Source organism: Drosophila kikkawai, chromosome 2L (assembly GCF_030179895.1).
Source record: "Drosophila kikkawai strain 14028-0561.14 chromosome 2L, DkikHiC1v2, whole genome shotgun sequence".
NCBI classification, from domain to species: Eukaryota; Metazoa; Arthropoda; class Insecta; order Diptera; family Drosophilidae; genus Drosophila; species Drosophila kikkawai.
In genome coordinates, this window is record NC_091728.1 from 2295641 (window position 1) to 2311852 (window position 16212).

Genomic DNA, 16212 nt, shown 5'->3' on the forward strand with positions numbered 1-16212 from the left:
TAGTTTGAATAGCAAAATGAATTCAGTTTATAGTGACAATTTTTATTAGTTAAGAATCTCCTCTAAAAATGCAATATTTATAATGCAATAAAATTGTAAAATGTTTAAAGTGAAAAACAATAAATATGAATACAAAAAAAGGTGAGGGTTTTTTTTTATATATATATATCTCGTATTTTTCTAAACAGATAAAGGCAGTATAATTTGCTAAGGTTAAAGGTTCCTTTTTAAGTTAATTAGAATTTAAGAGAAAAAAGGTGAGAGGTTTTATTAATCAATTTAATAATATTTAAAAAAATATATTTTTTAATACGGAAATATAGTATTTGTATTTAAAACATTTTTAGTAAATTTTTTATTGTTAAACCAGTGAAATTTAAGAACCTTTTTTTTTAATTTTTGGAAATTTTTACCTTGAATAATCGTAGAAATCCTAATCTCCTCCCTCAAATATTCCATTAAATTAATTAAATCAGAGAAACCCAAATCTTAGCAAACTATACTGCATATTCCCTGCCACAAATCCTCAACTTTTTAACTAAAAAACAAAATGGATTGCAAACTGATATGGGAAATCAAACTATAAGCTTACTACGCCTCCTTGTGCACCACCCGCTTCAGGGCTAGGTAGCAATGGCGTGTGGCTAGATCGTGATAGCCCACGGGTCCTCGCTCGCAATCGGCACAAACAAGAAACTTCCTACCGTCCACTGTGTTGGAGAATCCAATGTTCTCGAACGTCATCATGTCCTTGACCAGCCAAAAGTCCTGCAGTGGCTCCGTGTTAAGGCTATCCGCTGTTCGGTCCTGCTTCTGCATCATTAGGGGCACTTCCACCTGGTCGAAAAGAGAGAAATGTAAACAATGGGTCTTTTGCTGACAAGGGAGCACCCGGCGAACTCACTTCCTCTTTGCTGTAGACGCCCTCATGGGCCTTTAGCATCAGGCTGTTGCAGTATTGGCAGCGCACATTGGTGTTGTTCTTGCCCTCAGCTATGAGCGCGGAAAAATCAGCTTCTTCTGTCATTTTTTCACGTTTTTATTATTATTTTTATTGACAAAGTGCAAGTGTTTACCAAATCGATATTTGGTCTATCGATAAATCAAATGTTAGTGAAGAACAAGAGTTGACCAACACTGGGATGCAACTATCGATATAAGCGATAGTTATTGTGACCGTTATCTATACGTTTTATTCGATTTGAAAATTTTTAAAGTTTAGTTTTTTAAAATTAAAGGACATACAAACTGTTTATGAAACTTTTGAAACAATTCAGAACAATACTTTCTTGTACTTTTCACTCAAAATTCGTTTGTTGTTGTTCTTTAAACGTTGTTTACTTTTCCAAAATTTTTTTTGTAAAGCCTGAATCTTAATTCCCATTCAAATTGGCTTTATATTTTTCTATTGTGTTGTGCAACGGTCACTCTAAAGTGCAGACGATAGTCGATACCGATCTCTTAGCATCTCTAGTGGCCGTTTTTAAACCGAAAAAAAAGTTCCTTTTTCCTTGTGACTTCATCGAGAGCAGCAGCTGTTCGTAGCCAAGAACTAACGGGTCAAGTGAGATTAAGTGAGGTGGCCAAGACCTGAGTCCAGGTAACTGTTTTGCCAAGAAGAAACACGTGCTTTTTCACCTGAAAGCTAACCCTACTCTTCGCAATGACTTGTGTTTCGAATTCCTTCTTCTTTGTCAGTGAATTCTTCTGTCAGATTTTGTGAATTGTGTGTGAAAGGGAAGATGAATATTCCTATCTACCAGGTGCCACCAATGGCCACGCAGTCGATGCGCCAGCAGTCGCTGTATCAGCAAACCTACTTGGACCGCAATCGCATGATCACGGATGTCTTTGTCCAGGAGCATGTCTCGCAGACCACCTGGGCTTGGGCCCCGCCACCACCACCACCCCCACCGACGGCTCTGTTATTTCCCGGCGGCATGACCCATCAGCCGGCACCGGCACCGGCTGCAGCCCCAATCGCAGCCCACTTGGGTCACATGGCCTATGTGCCCATGCCGAATGTCCAGTACTATGCAGCCAGTTCAGGTGAGAATCAATCAAGATTGAGCTTTTGCCATAAAAATCTTCTTTGATTTTGTTTAGCCTCGATGAACGCCTATGGCCAAGGTCAGGTGTATTCGGCCCGTGCCTCGACGAGCACTGCCGGCTACTATGCCCCACCCTATTATAATGGTGGCAGCAGCAGCAATGGTATCGGAGGAGCTGCTGTTCTCCTGCCCAACAAGCCGGCGACTTCATCCAGTGCCACCCAATCCCAGGCTCAGACGCCCTCGCCAACCAAGCGCACCTGTGATGTAGCCACTCAGGCGGACTTGCTGCCCGATGAAGGGAGTGAGATGGAAACGCTGCCAGCTTCCGATGAAGAAAAGTAAGTAAAACCTTGATTTTTAAGAATTTTCTATGAGTTTTTACAATAAATTTATGGACAAATATTATATAAATATTTTTTTAATTATAATCAATTTTTTTTTTTAATTTTTTAAATATTTATAATCATAATTCCCGTGATAATAAATCTTTTTTACATTAATTTTATCAGTTGTGTTGACAGCACCAATGGAAGTTGCTCAACATGTTCTTTAGCAACATTTTGAGTGTTGCTCAACATGTTCTTTAGCAACATTTTGAGTGTTGCTCAACATGTTCTTTAGCAACATTTTGTGTGTTGCTCAACATGTTTCTGGAAACATTTTCCTTGATTGAGACTTTCTTTCGATTTCTTTCGCTTTGCTCGGACCTTGGCTTTTTCGTTACCCTTTCGTTATGCCTTTTTCAGGAATCTCGACTCTAGTGACAGTTCCTTCGATAACTGCGGTGCCGGCGACGGATTTCGTGTCCACTCCAGCACCAAACGCAACTCCGAGGTGATGCTGCATCAGCAGCTTCTCCACGACATCACTACGATCTCGCTGCAGGGTTGCGAAATTGCCGAACGTGTGGCCAGTGTCCATCGCAACCGTCCGTGCTTCAAGAAGATCGACACGCTGTGCGGCCGCTTGAAGCAGGATCTTCTGCGTCCGGATGGCGTCCTGGCAAACATCAATTCCCAGGGCATTGCCTGGGCTGTCAAGGATTTCATATTTGTCTTTACGCGCATTGTGAATGCTTGGGTCATCATGAAGGGCTATGTTTATAACACGCCCGATGGCTTGAACAAGATCAAGGATGAGCTGCCAAGTGGATTTATGGCCACCTTTGATTCCTGGCAAAATGAAACACTGGCCCTGGTGGAGATGATCATAAAATCGTTTGTGAACCTGGATGACCTGCTCCTGAAGCAGAAGAATTCCTTTGTGAGCAAGGATCTCAGCCTGAATAATGCCAGCTCCATCTGGAGCTTCAACGATAGCAACGAGAGCACCGCGTCGTGCAAGAAAAACAATTGTATTATTGCTGGACAAGGACTAGGTCCAGCGGCCAGCAGCTCACCGATTCTACCCATTGGGGGAGCAGGAGGAGGAGCAGGTTTTAAAACTTTTCCCGAAAGCGAGGAGCAGCGTGTGGCCTCCACAAAGTCCTCTGCTCTCTACAAGCCCAAGTCCGGTGTGAGTCTCAACTATCTGTATACCATGATCGAGGATTCCGAGGAGACGCAGCGCAATGTGGACGCCAATGGCACTTATCTGAAAACTGGCACCTATCAGCCGCTGCAAAAAGAGATGTTGAAGCAAATTGAGATGCCGCAGGCTAGACATCAGCACCGAGAGCAACCCATCGAGACACAGTGGCCTTGGCAGGGTGCTCCATCAGCCACGCCAGCAGCAGCGCAGGGGATTCGCCAGGGAACTTGCCGCAAACATTTGGATCGTCATACCGATGCCAGGGGCTGCATTAATCCCTTTAGCCTGATCAAGCGGGATGTCACACGGCAGCTGTACGAGCTTAGTACTGGCATCATGGAGCTCCAGAACTTGGATCACTTTTTTCAAAAGCAGTTTACCCGTAACTATGTGAGTATCGTAAAATTAAATAATTTTAACTTACGTTTATTAATGTTTTAACTTTTATTTCCAGTACCCGGAATTCTTCCATCGCTGCCAGGACGACTTCATTGATATTCGCGCCATTGTCCTACAGTGCGAGAGTGCCTCCTATAACCATCTATATCATGCCATTCACGATCTGCGTCGCATCAACTTTGTGGTGCGATGCTACCTGCAGGTATTGATTGTATTAGTTTTTACAAGACATCAGCACACTGTTTTTTTTTTATATTCTTGTTTTTATTTTTGTATTTCCATAATTATCCTTCTGCTGCTTTTTTAGATCAAGGAGCCAGCCAAGTCAAGGTATCAGTATGAGTGGGCCATTTAAATGGACTAATGCACTAATCACTGGTCACCATTTGGGCACTAATCTCATATATTAACACCCAGAGCTTACAAAAGAACTCTTATTTGTAAACTCCATCATTTCACCCATTAACTAAGCATAACTCTCCCTACATTTCCACCCAAAACTAACAAAAATCTTTTTACTAACCCAAAACTAATATCCCAGATATATGCGGACGTTAAACTGCTGGCGTACATTGAACTATACGACAAATCTGTGAATGAATTGCTGTCCAAGCCACCGCACAAGCCCAATCAATACGATCATATCGAGGGCCGACCCGGCGAGAAGCTATTCAACTATCAAATATAAGACAGGTGTTCTTTGTTACCTTTTAAAGTTTCTAGTCAATGAAAATCAATTGTTGAAGCCATTATCATGTTGTTAACTCTTAGAAAATAGAAAGAATGCCTCTTAATATGTAATTTAATATTATATTTCAATTTGTAACCACATTTCACATTTCGCCTTTCGTTTTGCACTACAAAAATAGAATAATTAGTAATTAACTATGTTTTTTTTAGTCAGGTTAGGAACACAAATATATAATACAAAATTATAGATAAAAAAACAATAAATAAAATCGTACAATTAGACTTATTTACAAGGTTTCCATACATCATTTGCTTTTATTACTAATTCGCACTAGAAAACTCCTCTGGATTTATGTCCTGAGCCAAGAGCATGCCATGGAAAATGCTTGAGCTATTGGAGGCCAAGTCCTGCGGTCTGCCCTCCTCACAAATCCTGCCATCATCCAGGACCAGAATCCTATCCATGGCCTGGAGACCACGCAGCCGATGGGCTATGAACAGCAGAGTGCAACTCTTGAAGGCATTTCTCAGGGCCTGCTGCATGCTCAAATCGGATTCGTCGTCCAAATTGGAAGTGCCCTCATCGATGGCCACCACCTTGGCATTTTTCAGCAAAGCCCGGGCCAGGCAGAGGAGTTGCCTTTGCCCCGCCGATAAGTTATTGCCGCACTGCTCCACCTTGCCATCCAGACCGCCTAGTTGCTGAACGAGCAGAGTGGCAGCTGCCGAGTTTTTGATGGCATGCCAGATCTCCGAATCATAGAAGGCATGCCTAGGATCCAGGTTCTCACGAACAGAGCCTGGAAAGGATAAAACAAGATATTATAAAAGAGTTTGCCAGGTTTAACCCCGACTTACCTTCAAAGAGAAACGGCTCTTGGGTGATCACTCCTATCCTTTCCCTTAGCACATTCAACGCCAGAGTCTTCAGATTCACCTGATCTAACCTAATATCGCCCTGGGACAAGGGTGCCACCCGCAGGAGGGCAGCCAAAACCGACGTCTTGCCCGCTCCCGTGCGTCCCACAATCCCAACCCTCTCGAAGGCCTCAGTTTGGAAGGTCACACCCCTCAGGGCTGGCGCCAAGTGTTCCCGGTAGCTCAGTTGGACTTCGCGGAAACTCAAAACCCCTTGGGTGGGCCAACCAAAAGGTGGATCAGCACTGCCTTCCGCATTCTGCTCTCCTTCCAATTGTAGATATTGATCTATACGCTCCACTGCCACCAGCTCCTGCTCTGTCTCGGCCACGGCGTGGAGAAGATCTCCCAATTGTCCAGTTATGGACAAGGCATAGGAGATGCACAGCCCCACCAGACCGGGATTGGTTGCATGCGAAGCTGTTATGGCGGCCAAGAGACCGGCTCCACCCACCAATAGGGTTCCCAGCAACTGGAGACGCAAGGCCAGCCATTGCTGAGCCGCTGATTGTGTCAACTGCGCCTTGATGCTCTCCTCCAACTTCACCTGGAAGTCTCTTTGAAAGCGGGGACTGGCCCGCATGCTCCTTATGGTGGTCAAACCCTGGAGAGTCTCCGTGAAGTGAGTGTAAAGCGGCGACATGGCATTGCTCGACAGCCGCTTGATGTCCCTGGAGGCATGGCGATAACGCTGCTGCAGATTCAAGTAGATGGGCACCATGGGAATGATGATCAGGCCCAGCCAGGGCATGGCATACAAGCTGACGCAGAGGGCACCCACCAAACCGGCCAGTTGAGCCAGCAGAATGTTGAGTATAAAAGGCAGGGAATCGTCCACGGTGTTGGTGTCCGAGGAGAAGCGGTTGAGGATGCGACCCACCGAGGTGATGTCAAAGAAATTGAACTTGGCCTGAGGGAATAAAGATAATTTACTAAAAAATTACTCCAGAAAATGTAACTTTTATTACTCACAAACATGACTTTCTTTAGCAGATTTTCATGCATGAAAATGGCCGCCTTGATGCCTGCGTAGGCAAACAGAAAAGCTCGGGCCAGAGTCACCAGAGAATTGCTCAACGCAATGGCTGTAAAGATGCTTAAATAGAAGCCCGTGGTGTGACCCGAATCTGTGTCATTTCCCAGCTCAGGTCTCATCAACTGATGCTCCAAGGAAGTATCATTCGGATGTGGATCCAATGTGGTCTCTGTGACCCAATGTGCCAGCCAGGCATCACTCATATTCCGGGTCAGTTGCATTAGCAAAACAAAGAGCAGGACAGTGAAGGCCAAGGGAGAAGCCACTGCCTTCCAGTAGCAGGAGAAAACATTGCTTGAAAGATGACCATATTCCCGGGATTCCTCAAGGAGCAAGCTATCCACACTCTTCTTGTCATCTTGATTGGCCAGCTCCACCGATCGTGGCCGGCTTGCTAGCTCCCGATCTTCATCCTCCTCCAAGCTCAGGTCAATGCTCTGGGTCATGTATTCACTGGGCAGTAGGTGGCCATCCTTAACTTGAAGTATCTGATTGGCGTGGAAGAACAACTGAATGCTTCGGGTGACCACAATGCGGGTTTTGTGCTTGAGAAGTCGGAGAATGCAATGCTTAATGATATGACGGGCCACATGGGCATCGAGCGAGGAGAGCACATCGTCCAGGAGGTAGACTAGGGGGGATTAGGATGTTCTTGCTCTTAAATTTTTAATTATTTTTTATCTACTCACCCTTTTTATCCTGATAAACCGCCCTGGCCAGAGCCACTCTCGCCCGCTGACCGCCAGACAGGGTCCTGCCATTCTCGCCCACGCCTATTAGATCTCCGCCTAGGATCTGCAGATCCTCCTCCAGAGCACAGGCATGGAGTACTGTCTTGTACCACTGCTCGTCAAACTGTGCGCCCCACACGATATTATCTCGGATGGTGCCTCTCTGGAGCCACGGCGACTGTGGGACATAGCCAAAGCCCGTGGTTAACTCCTGGACGCACACCTCGCCATCGGTGCACTGCAGGTTGGCCACAATGGCCGAGAGAAAGGTGCTCTTGCCACCACCCACGGGTCCTTCGATGCATATCAGCTGACCCGCCTTAATATCCACATTGATGTCCTTCAGGCGGAAGGCAGACGCTTCAGAGTTCTCTTCGTGGGTAAAGCTGGCGCACTTCATCTGCAACACACTGGCCCTGGGCGCATCCAAGGGAGCATCTTCTAGGTCTCCAGAACCCAAAACACCGCCACTTCCACGCATGATGGGATTGTAATACGAGGAGTAGTCCAAATTGGGCACATCCATGAGCTGCTGGACTCTCTTGATGGAAACCCAGGCCTCGATTAAGCCATTGAGCACCCAGGGAAAGGCATTCAGAGGACCAATGAGCATGTAAAGCAAGGCCACACTGGTGTAGGTCGTGGAGGCTATCAGGGGATTACCCATGAGCACGGACACACCAAAGGTAAGCAGGCACATCAGCACGGGTGTGGTGGCCCAGAAGTAAACGCACATGGCATCCAGGTACTTCCTCTTCGAGAGGAATCTTAGCTCCTCCTGACGCAGTCCTCGTATCTTGGTTATAAATATATCCTCCCAGGCATTGATCTTGATCTGCTTGGCTCCCTGCATGGTCTCTGTGGTGGCCGACAGCCTGGCATCCTTGGCCGTCATCAGACCACTCGAGTAGATGCCAATCCTCTTGGCCAGCCACCTGTTGATGGGTATGAGCAGGGCGGCAAAGAGCACGCCGGCCAGGAAGGCAGCTCCCAATTGCAGGTAAAGCAGGTACAGCGTGGTAAATAGCTTGAAGGGAATGCTCCAGAAGAAGTGGAAACTGATGCACGAGTTCACAATCCTGTCCGTGTCCGTGGACATGAGATTTAGCATGTCCGGCCTGGAGTCCTTGATGACCCTCGCCTCCAAGGCCTTTCGGTAAATGGAGTTCACCACTCCCACGCGCATCTTCATGGAAACCATGGCCATGCGCCAATCAAAGTGCGTGGAACATAAGGCTGACAGCAGGGTGCTCCCAAAGAGTCCCAAGGCGTAGTAGTAAACTTCATTGGAGTCCGTGTGATCCTGTCGCAGAAGTCCTCCCAGCAGCAGGGGCCCGGCAAAGCCACTTAAATCCGCAATCAGTCTTAAGACTCCAATCAGGTAGAACTCCACGCCAAAGCAGCGATGTAAGGCTCTCCACAAGCTCTGGGACTGCGACAGGGCCAAGTGTAGACGCTCACTTAACCGCGTGATATTCAAGGCCTCTGGCAGATCAAACAGATCCTCGATTTTTCTCAACTTTCCAGCCACTCCCTTGGCTATCAGGGGATACACCCAGTGGAAGAGGAAGCGGGATCCCACATTAGCTTCATCCTGGGCATGCCCCAAGTGACCTTCGTTCAGATCAAAGTGGAAGTAAGTATAGCGCTGGGACAGAAGCGCCTCATCTTCGCCGCTGGTAACTCCTCCTCGCGGCATACTGGAGTATACAGCGCTACCCTTGGGTATTAGAGAGGCTCCAAATAGAAGGTCACACACTAGCGTGGCCAAACTCCAGGGCCACCAGGCAAAGTGGCGACTTGTACGCAACCAGACGCCATCCAGAACCACAACAGTGAGCCAGACCACATTGATTAGCAGCGAGCCACGGTGACTAAGCTCACCATATTGACGGGCAGTCAAGAGGAAACCTATATGAAAGGAAGGCCAGGGAAATCAGTTGATAAAGTCAGGGAATGAGTAGTTTTAATTAGTTGTTAGCAGGAGAAACGGGGTTTTCTATATAAACTTATAAGGGTTTTCTTTGGATCAATGATTGTTATTTAAAGTGTAAAAAGCGCTCATCTTGGTAGGAATTTCAAGCTGCAAATGTTGTTTCGCTTATGTTCAACTGTTATTTTAGAGTTTTTCTTGTTTTTATTAAAAAAGACAACGTATTTGCTTTCATTATTTGTTCAGCAAAAAGGTGGATCAATAAAGGCAAGTCTTTAAATGTTATTTCTGCTTATCGGTGACTCTTCATTGAGCTTTAAAATATATAAAGAAGCCTAATTGACTTTTAAAAACGTATCGAAAACTGGATTAATTCAAATGAAATCGAAATCCCTGAAAGTGAAAGCCGGAAAGTGCCCCATGAAATCAATACAAGGCCAGGAAAACCGCAGCAACACTCACCGCTATGAACGACCCACATAATACACTCGGCACAGGCCACCAGCACATCCGCCGCATGCAGTTCAATGCCCGCCCGCTGGAAGGCGAACACCTTGGCCACCGGCAGCAGGGCCAGCACAATGGCCAGGAATGTGCGCAGCCACAGCATACGCAGCTGCAGGGCATTCCGGATGACAGGCCTTGACTGATTGCCGAAATTGTAGGCGGATATGGCTGCAAAGACCGTGTACACCGGCAGCTGGAGCAGGATCTCCTGGAAGCAGGGCAGCAAATCGTTCGTATCGTTGGCAAACGGCTTCAATCCCGTGGGACAGAACTCCGTCCAGTTCCAGGCAAAGTCGCTCCACGACATCTTTGGCTCGTAGGCGGGCGGGGATTCCTTTCTTTGGTTTAATTGCGATCAATTAGTCATCGCCGTCGCTGGCTGCACATTTGCACCACCGAGTGGCGTTTATGCGCGGGTTGTAGTTGGTTGTGGACAGCGATAAACACACTACTGATAAAGATTCGTTGTGAAAATAAGCAGCCGCTTTATGGTTTGTGAGGGCTGCCAACTTGCTTCAAAGTGATGATGAAACTCAGCCGGTAGGCGTTCCCGTTAGCGAAATCTCTCCAAATTCTCCAAAATGCAAAAATTGAACACATGAAACACGTAAAAACTTGCATAAATTTAAAAATGATTGCAAAAAATAAATAAGAACATGGTACTTAAATATTATAGCAAATCAAAATGGTTTAATAATCATAAAAAAGTCTTCAAACTAAAATAAGTTAGAAATCTCCAAATTAATTGCTAAATGGAAGCATTAGATGGACTACCGGAGCTGCCAACTTGTTTCAAAGCAAGAAGAAGCATTTGTTTACATTTTCATTTCACACAATTTCCAAACCGTGTTTAAACAATTATGACAACTGGAGGCGAAGCTGAAGAAGGGGACGAAAGCCAGGGCAATGTTAGCACCTGCCAAAACCCCGAATTACCCGCAGAGCTAACAGACATCTTCAAATCCCTGGCTGAAAACCAGAACATCGTCTTTAAATCACAGCAAATCGATGATCCAGAAATTCCCATTGCGGAGAAGCAACAAATCGCACGGGAATCCTTTGAAAAGAACCGGGAAACCTTCCTCATACGATTTGGTGGCTACCTGAATGTCCGCCAACTAAGTTCTTTCCAGGAACTGGCTGTCAGAGAGCCCCATAAGCCGGATGAAAGCCTCGAGGAGATGTGTCTGCTGCTGGAGGATTTCAAAAGGAAGCTGAGCACACGATCGGTGTGCATTAAGAACAGGAGATACCAAGCCATGCAGCAGCTGCTGGAGAAGGGGGAATACTTCAGCGAGCACGAAATGATGCAAAGGGCGCCAGATCTTTACCAGGACTTGGTGGGTCAATACCTAACCGAGGCGGAGAAGAAGGAGCGGGATAGCTACGATGTGAGGAACACCAGCTTCTCGGGCATACTAATGCACTCCCTGGAGAAGCAGCAGAGGGATGAGTTGCTGGCAGAGACGCAACAGGAAAAGGTGGAGGAGGAGGTCACTAGTGCTCCTGTTCCTTCTGCTCTGCCAGAATTTGAAGTCCCCTTGGCCTGTCGCAAGCAATGGGGCGCCTTTGACGATGATGAGCCCATTGCCTGCTCCACAAGTCGCGTGGCCGAAGCTCGTCCGCCAGCAAAAATAGAGCAAATCTCCACCCCGGAGTTCTATAATCCCGGAGAGCGAAAACTGTTGCGACATGAGTTTCTCAGCATGATGAAGGAACGCTTTTTGGGAGGAGAAGAAAAGGACTTTGATTATACAGCCGTCGATGACAATGCCCAGCTGGATGATCTTAAGCAAATCGAACAAGATGAGGAGGATGCTTACTTTAAGGACAGTGACGATGAAGAGGAGTTGCCGGAGCAGGCCAACGAGTCGAAGGAGTCCAGCGAGGAGGATGAGCTGGATATTTATATGCGACATCTCAGCAATCATCATAGTTTGCAAAATTAAATATATATTTTATAAGAAGTGTACAGACTTTAAATTTAACTAAAAACCATAGAAGGAGCTCCCAAAAGATCCTTTAAAAAGGAATTAAGACAACCAAAACTTGCAGCAAATATAGTCTTTAATCTTAATCTAATCCCTTAACAAATCTTGATCTTAGACACTAGAATACATGCAAAAATGTTGCTGATGCTGGGAGTTAAAAATGAGACAGTGCTGGCTATCTAGGCCTGCCACGGCCACGTGGAAAGCCGCGTCCTCGCCCCCTTAGCACCTTGCTATTCGGCGGCGGACTCTTGGGCCTCAGCAGCTCAATCCGGCTGGTGCAACCGGTGGCCGGGGCCTCCGCAAAGTACGTTTGATAGACCTCTGCATTGAAATTGGAGTTGGTCAGCTCTGGTCCAAGGGTCAACCATCCTGGTCGGATGCTGGAATCCCGGCCAAACAGATGCAGGCGTCGGCGGCCCAGACAAAAATGCTCGATGATGTGAAAGATCTCGATGGGTTTCTCGAAGCTACCAAACTCCTCCTCCTCCGAAATGATCAAATCAATGTCCACATTGGCATGGATGAAATCCCCGTCGGTGGAGCGGCGTACAGTGCCCTTGATGCCCATCAGGCAGTGTTCCTTGGTGCGCTGAAAGACAGCCTTCGGTTCGAGCTGCTTGGAGTGGCCGGGCTTGTTGATATTGGTGCGTATCCAGCAAATATCCTCGCATCGACGGAAGCCCCACTTTTTCAGGCAGTTGCGACCCATGTCCAGGCCCTCCGAGGAGCCGCACCAAAGGAACACAAAGGAGCGATGAGCGGCTATCTCACCCACATCCAAATCTGGCAGAAAAGATACAATTACAAGCTTGGGATTGATGTATATAAGAGCCAACTTACTAAGTATATCATCCCAGTTCCAGAAGACGCGTGGTGCTCCTCCAACGGTGGCCACCGAGGGCGCTGCCCTTGCATACTCCTCCAGCGGTGGCTCAATCAGGATCACATCGAACTTGGTGCCCAGGGTCTTGAACTCCAGCGTCTTTAGATCCGCCTTCAGATACATGGGAGCAGAAGCCGTGTCCTGGATCAGTTTATCCTTCAGCTTGATGAGTTCCCTCAGCTTGGGGTACTCCTCGAAGCGATCGGCCAGGCCCACGTCACGGATAAAGTTCTGGGGACGCTGTCCCGTGTCCACAAAGTGCTGGCAGTAGTCGTTGTGCGGATTGGAAGACTGTGTTCCCTTCAGGAACGTGGATGAGTCCCTGTAAATGATTTCATTGGGAGTTTTCTTCGAGGACGAAGCGCCGCCATCCTCCTCCTCCCGCTGGCCGCTGGGATTCAGCTGGCGACTGTTGTTCGTGTCTTCCGCATTGCCCAGGACCTTCTTCAGCTCATCCACGCTGGACAGCCCAAACTGCATAATGATGAATACACAATAAACATGCTTTAAATTGTTTAAATCATTGTTTTCATTGCCAGGATGCTTACAGTTTGCGCTAAAAGCAAGCGCCGCTTGCGGGATCGCTCCTGGGAGTTCTTCAGCACATCGCTCATGGTCAATTTTGGTATAAAAACGGTTTAAAATCCCTAAAATAGTGTAATTTTTACGAAAAACTCTTAAATTAAAATAAAGACAACTAAAATTTGCCGTCTAGCGATGGTAAACTAGTAATGGCGGCTATCGATAACAACTATAGTTTGGGAATTATTTTGGAAAAATAATTTATTTGTAGTAGTTTTTCTTTTGAAAGTTTATTGAAGTTACCTTTTTTTTAAACTTTAAGTTGCCTTTTCTTAAAAAGACGTCTAGTTTGACTGGAAATACCTATTTAATGCCTTTATTTAATAACTAAAATTTATTCGAAAGAAAACCTTCTCAACTATCGATAGACTTTTTCTCCCCATCGCTAAGGAACGCCATTCACAGTAAACTCACAGTGACGTTGCCACTCACAATCAACTGCATGCGCCGCCGGAAGATTTTTCGCTGCAATTAAGCGTTAAATTTAGTGAAATAGTTTAAACTTGAAACGAATCGGGCCGCAGGATGAAGCTGGTGCACAAGACGCTGCTCAGCGCACTGCTGTTAGTGGCGATCTTTGCGGTCTACACCGCCGCTCAGACCAGATCTAAGGTTTGTTTTTGGTGGCCACGTCACTTTTCCTGGGTGCCGGCTTGGAGGTAATCCATCGTGTTTCTATTATCTTCCTTCAGACGGGCTTGTCGCTGTCGGAGAAAGTACAAAACCTGGTGGACATGAACATGAAGAAGCCGCTGCTCCGCTTTAATGGCCCCAAGTTCCGCGAGTATGTGAAGAGTGCTCCGAAAAACTACTCCATGGTGGTGATGCTGACGGCGCTGGCGCCATCGCGTCAATGCCAGATCTGTAGGCATGCCCACGACGAGTTCGCCATTGTGGCCAACTCGTATCGCTTCTCCTCGATCTACTCCAACAAGCTGTTCTTCGCCATGGTGGACTTCGATGAGGGCTCTGAGGTGTTCCAGCTGCTGCGCCTGAACACCGCCCCTGTTTTTATGCATTTCCCGGCCAAGGGCAAGCCGAAGGGAGCGGATACCATGGACATTCATCGCGTTGGCTTTGCCGCCGATTCCATTGCCAAGTTTGTGGCGGAACGCACGGATATTACCATTCGTATTTTCCGTCCTCCCAATTACTCGGGAACGGTGGCCATGATCACTCTGCTGGCCTTGGTTGGCAGCTTCCTCTACATTCGGCGGAATAACCTGGAGTTTCTGTACAATAAGAACCTTTGGGGCGCCATTGCGGTGTTGTTCTGCTTTGCCATGATCTCGGGCCAGATGTGGAATCACATTCGTGGACCGCCGCTGGTGCACAAGTCGCAGAACGGGGGCGTGGCCTATATCCATGGTTCCTCGCAGGGACAGCTGGTGGTGGAGACGTACATTGTCATGTTTTTGAGTAAGTTTTGCTGCTTTTAAATCTTTTTAAAATTGTTTTAATTGGGTTTTCCATTTTCGCAGACGCCATGATTGTCCTGGGCATGATTCTCCTTATCGAATCGGGCACACCAAAGAGTCACAACAAGAACAGGATTATGGCCATGACGGGTCTGGTGCTGCTCACCGTATTCTTCTCCTTCCTGCTGTCTGTATTCCGGTCCAAAGCGCAGGGTTATCCCTATAGGTGAGTTAAGCCTTTACTTTTCATGGCACTTCTTAATCCTTGTAATCCTCCCTCTCCTTGCAGTTTCTTGTTCAAATAGACTGCAGCAGGACCTGTTTCCCCCCCGCGTAATGTATCGTTCTTTGTAGTTAAAAATCACCCAGCAGAGCGTGTAAAAACGACTTTAATAAAAAATTCCACTACTAAATTATTTTGTATACAAAAAATGCGAAAAAGTCTTTAGAGCAGGAACGGAATGATGGCACGTCGGTTCTTTGGATAGTCCCTGAAAGTCTCCCTGTACCACTTGTGGGTGAGCAGAGCATTGATCGTTTGATTGCTGGCCACCCACAGGAAGATGAGGCGCCAGATCCGCACCGGCATGTACAAATCGGCGATGCAGAAGTACATCACCACCTCGAGGAACATGTGCGGCGAGGACAAGAGTTGGAAGAGTCCACCCTTGGGCAGCAGATGCTTCTCCGTTTTGACGCTACCCGTACGGGGGTCCTTCCGCAGGTTGACCAGGATTATGTTGCTGGCATATTGCTGCTGCCAGGCGGCGGTGAACACAACCAGGTAGAGTATCTGCTGGCCCGTTAGTTTGTCCAGGGCAAATTCCATGGGCCGAGTGCCGCGCACAAAGCCCGAGGTGTTGGATAACAGGGCAATGATGGCCCCAAAGTAATGGACATAGCCCACCACATAGTGGCTCAGGTTGATCTTGCTATGACTGGAGAAGATCTGCACAAAGCTGGTTTCGTAGAAGCGGCGGGTGCACTGCAGCGTCAGCATAAAAGCGCCCACACAGGCCGTTGTCGAGTCGATCTCCACCTTCCGATGGCTCCGGCCGCCGCCCATAAAGTCCAGGAAGCGAAGGACATACTCGGGAGCCTCGCGCTGATCCCTCACCGTCGACACCAGCAGGAAGAAGCCCAGCCAGCTCCAGACCACAGCGAAGATGTAAAAGTGCTTGAACCAGGACTTGGGCACCTCCAGCCAGGCCACCAAAGGATCCGTTTCGCCCTTGAAGCTGTGCTTGCCGTACCGAAAGGATTGCCGGATGCTATTCGGTAGGTACTTCTCCAGGAATGTCATCAGGCCGCCAAAGAAGACGATCGTGGCGATGAAGGTGCCGAATATCATCTGCAGCAGGTTGATCTTGTGCCGATCGATTAGGTTTTCAAAGAACTCCATGGTTCCAAAGTTGGCGAGCGCCATTGCGAAAATTCTCGAGTCGATGCAGCGCGGAAAAACGGTAAAAACTTTCTCCGGCCGAAAACTTGCGGATGTTCATTCTGGCCGCTGCCAGGGTTGCCAGGGTGCGCGAGG

At 47.3% G+C, this 16212-nt stretch overlaps 7 protein-coding genes across 7 annotated transcripts; 3 read left to right on the forward strand and 4 right to left on the reverse strand.

The window, feature by feature from the left end:
* Positions 1-21: 21 nt before the first annotated feature.
* Positions 22-1107, reverse strand: strat (RAB interacting factor STRAT). The gene is made up of 2 exons (XM_017174041.3): positions 905-1107; positions 22-837 (listed from the first exon to the last, which is right to left on the reverse strand). The coding sequence occupies exons 1-2, from the start codon at positions 1025-1027 to the stop codon at positions 592-594; spliced, it is 369 nt and encodes a 122-aa protein (XP_017029530.1). The 5' UTR covers positions 1028-1107; the 3' UTR covers positions 22-591.
* Positions 1108-1309: 202 nt separating this feature from the next.
* On the forward strand, positions 1310-4814 carry mtsh (mitoshell). Its single transcript, XM_017173990.3, has 6 exons — positions 1310-1600; positions 1699-2049; positions 2107-2392; positions 2801-3974; positions 4039-4185; positions 4525-4814. The coding sequence occupies exons 2-6, from the start codon at positions 1743-1745 to the stop codon at positions 4669-4671; spliced, it is 2061 nt and encodes a 686-aa protein (XP_017029479.1). The 5' UTR covers positions 1310-1600; positions 1699-1742; the 3' UTR covers positions 4672-4814.
* LOC108079614 (ATP-binding cassette sub-family C member 10) lies at positions 4774-10259 on the reverse strand. Its single transcript, XM_017173989.3, has 5 exons — positions 9754-10259; positions 7317-9269; positions 6564-7258; positions 5532-6501; positions 4774-5473 (listed from the first exon to the last, which is right to left on the reverse strand). The coding sequence occupies exons 1-5, from the start codon at positions 10103-10105 to the stop codon at positions 4995-4997; spliced, it is 4449 nt and encodes a 1482-aa protein (XP_017029478.1). The 5' UTR covers positions 10106-10259; the 3' UTR covers positions 4774-4994.
* An 81-nt stretch (positions 10260-10340) lies between these two features.
* Positions 10341-11765, forward strand: LOC108079670 (coiled-coil domain-containing protein 97). The gene has a single exon (XM_017174068.3). It carries the CDS (start codon positions 10659-10661, stop codon positions 11745-11747), a length of 1089 nt encoding a protein of 362 aa, XP_017029557.1. The 5' UTR covers positions 10341-10658; the 3' UTR covers positions 11748-11765.
* Positions 11766-11847: 82 nt separating this feature from the next.
* On the reverse strand, positions 11848-13418 carry Mettl14 (methyltransferase like 14). Its single transcript, XM_017174066.3, has 3 exons — positions 13224-13418; positions 12633-13149; positions 11848-12575 (listed from the first exon to the last, which is right to left on the reverse strand). The coding sequence occupies exons 1-3, from the start codon at positions 13287-13289 to the stop codon at positions 11965-11967; spliced, it is 1194 nt and encodes a 397-aa protein (XP_017029555.1). The 5' UTR covers positions 13290-13418; the 3' UTR covers positions 11848-11964.
* Positions 13419-13677: 259 nt separating this feature from the next.
* Positions 13678-15088, forward strand: Ostgamma (oligosaccharide transferase gamma subunit). The gene is made up of 4 exons (XM_017174001.3): positions 13678-13869; positions 13950-14676; positions 14739-14901; positions 14965-15088. Exons 1-4 carry the CDS (start codon positions 13783-13785, stop codon positions 14978-14980), a joined length of 993 nt encoding a protein of 330 aa, XP_017029490.1. The 5' UTR covers positions 13678-13782; the 3' UTR covers positions 14981-15088.
* Positions 15047-16202, reverse strand: LOC108079625 (polyprenal reductase). Its single transcript, XM_017174004.3, has one exon. The coding sequence runs from the start codon at positions 16099-16101 to the stop codon at positions 15121-15123; it is 981 nt and encodes a 326-aa protein (XP_017029493.1). The 5' UTR covers positions 16102-16202; the 3' UTR covers positions 15047-15120.
* Between the last annotated feature and the right edge of the window lie 10 nt (positions 16203-16212).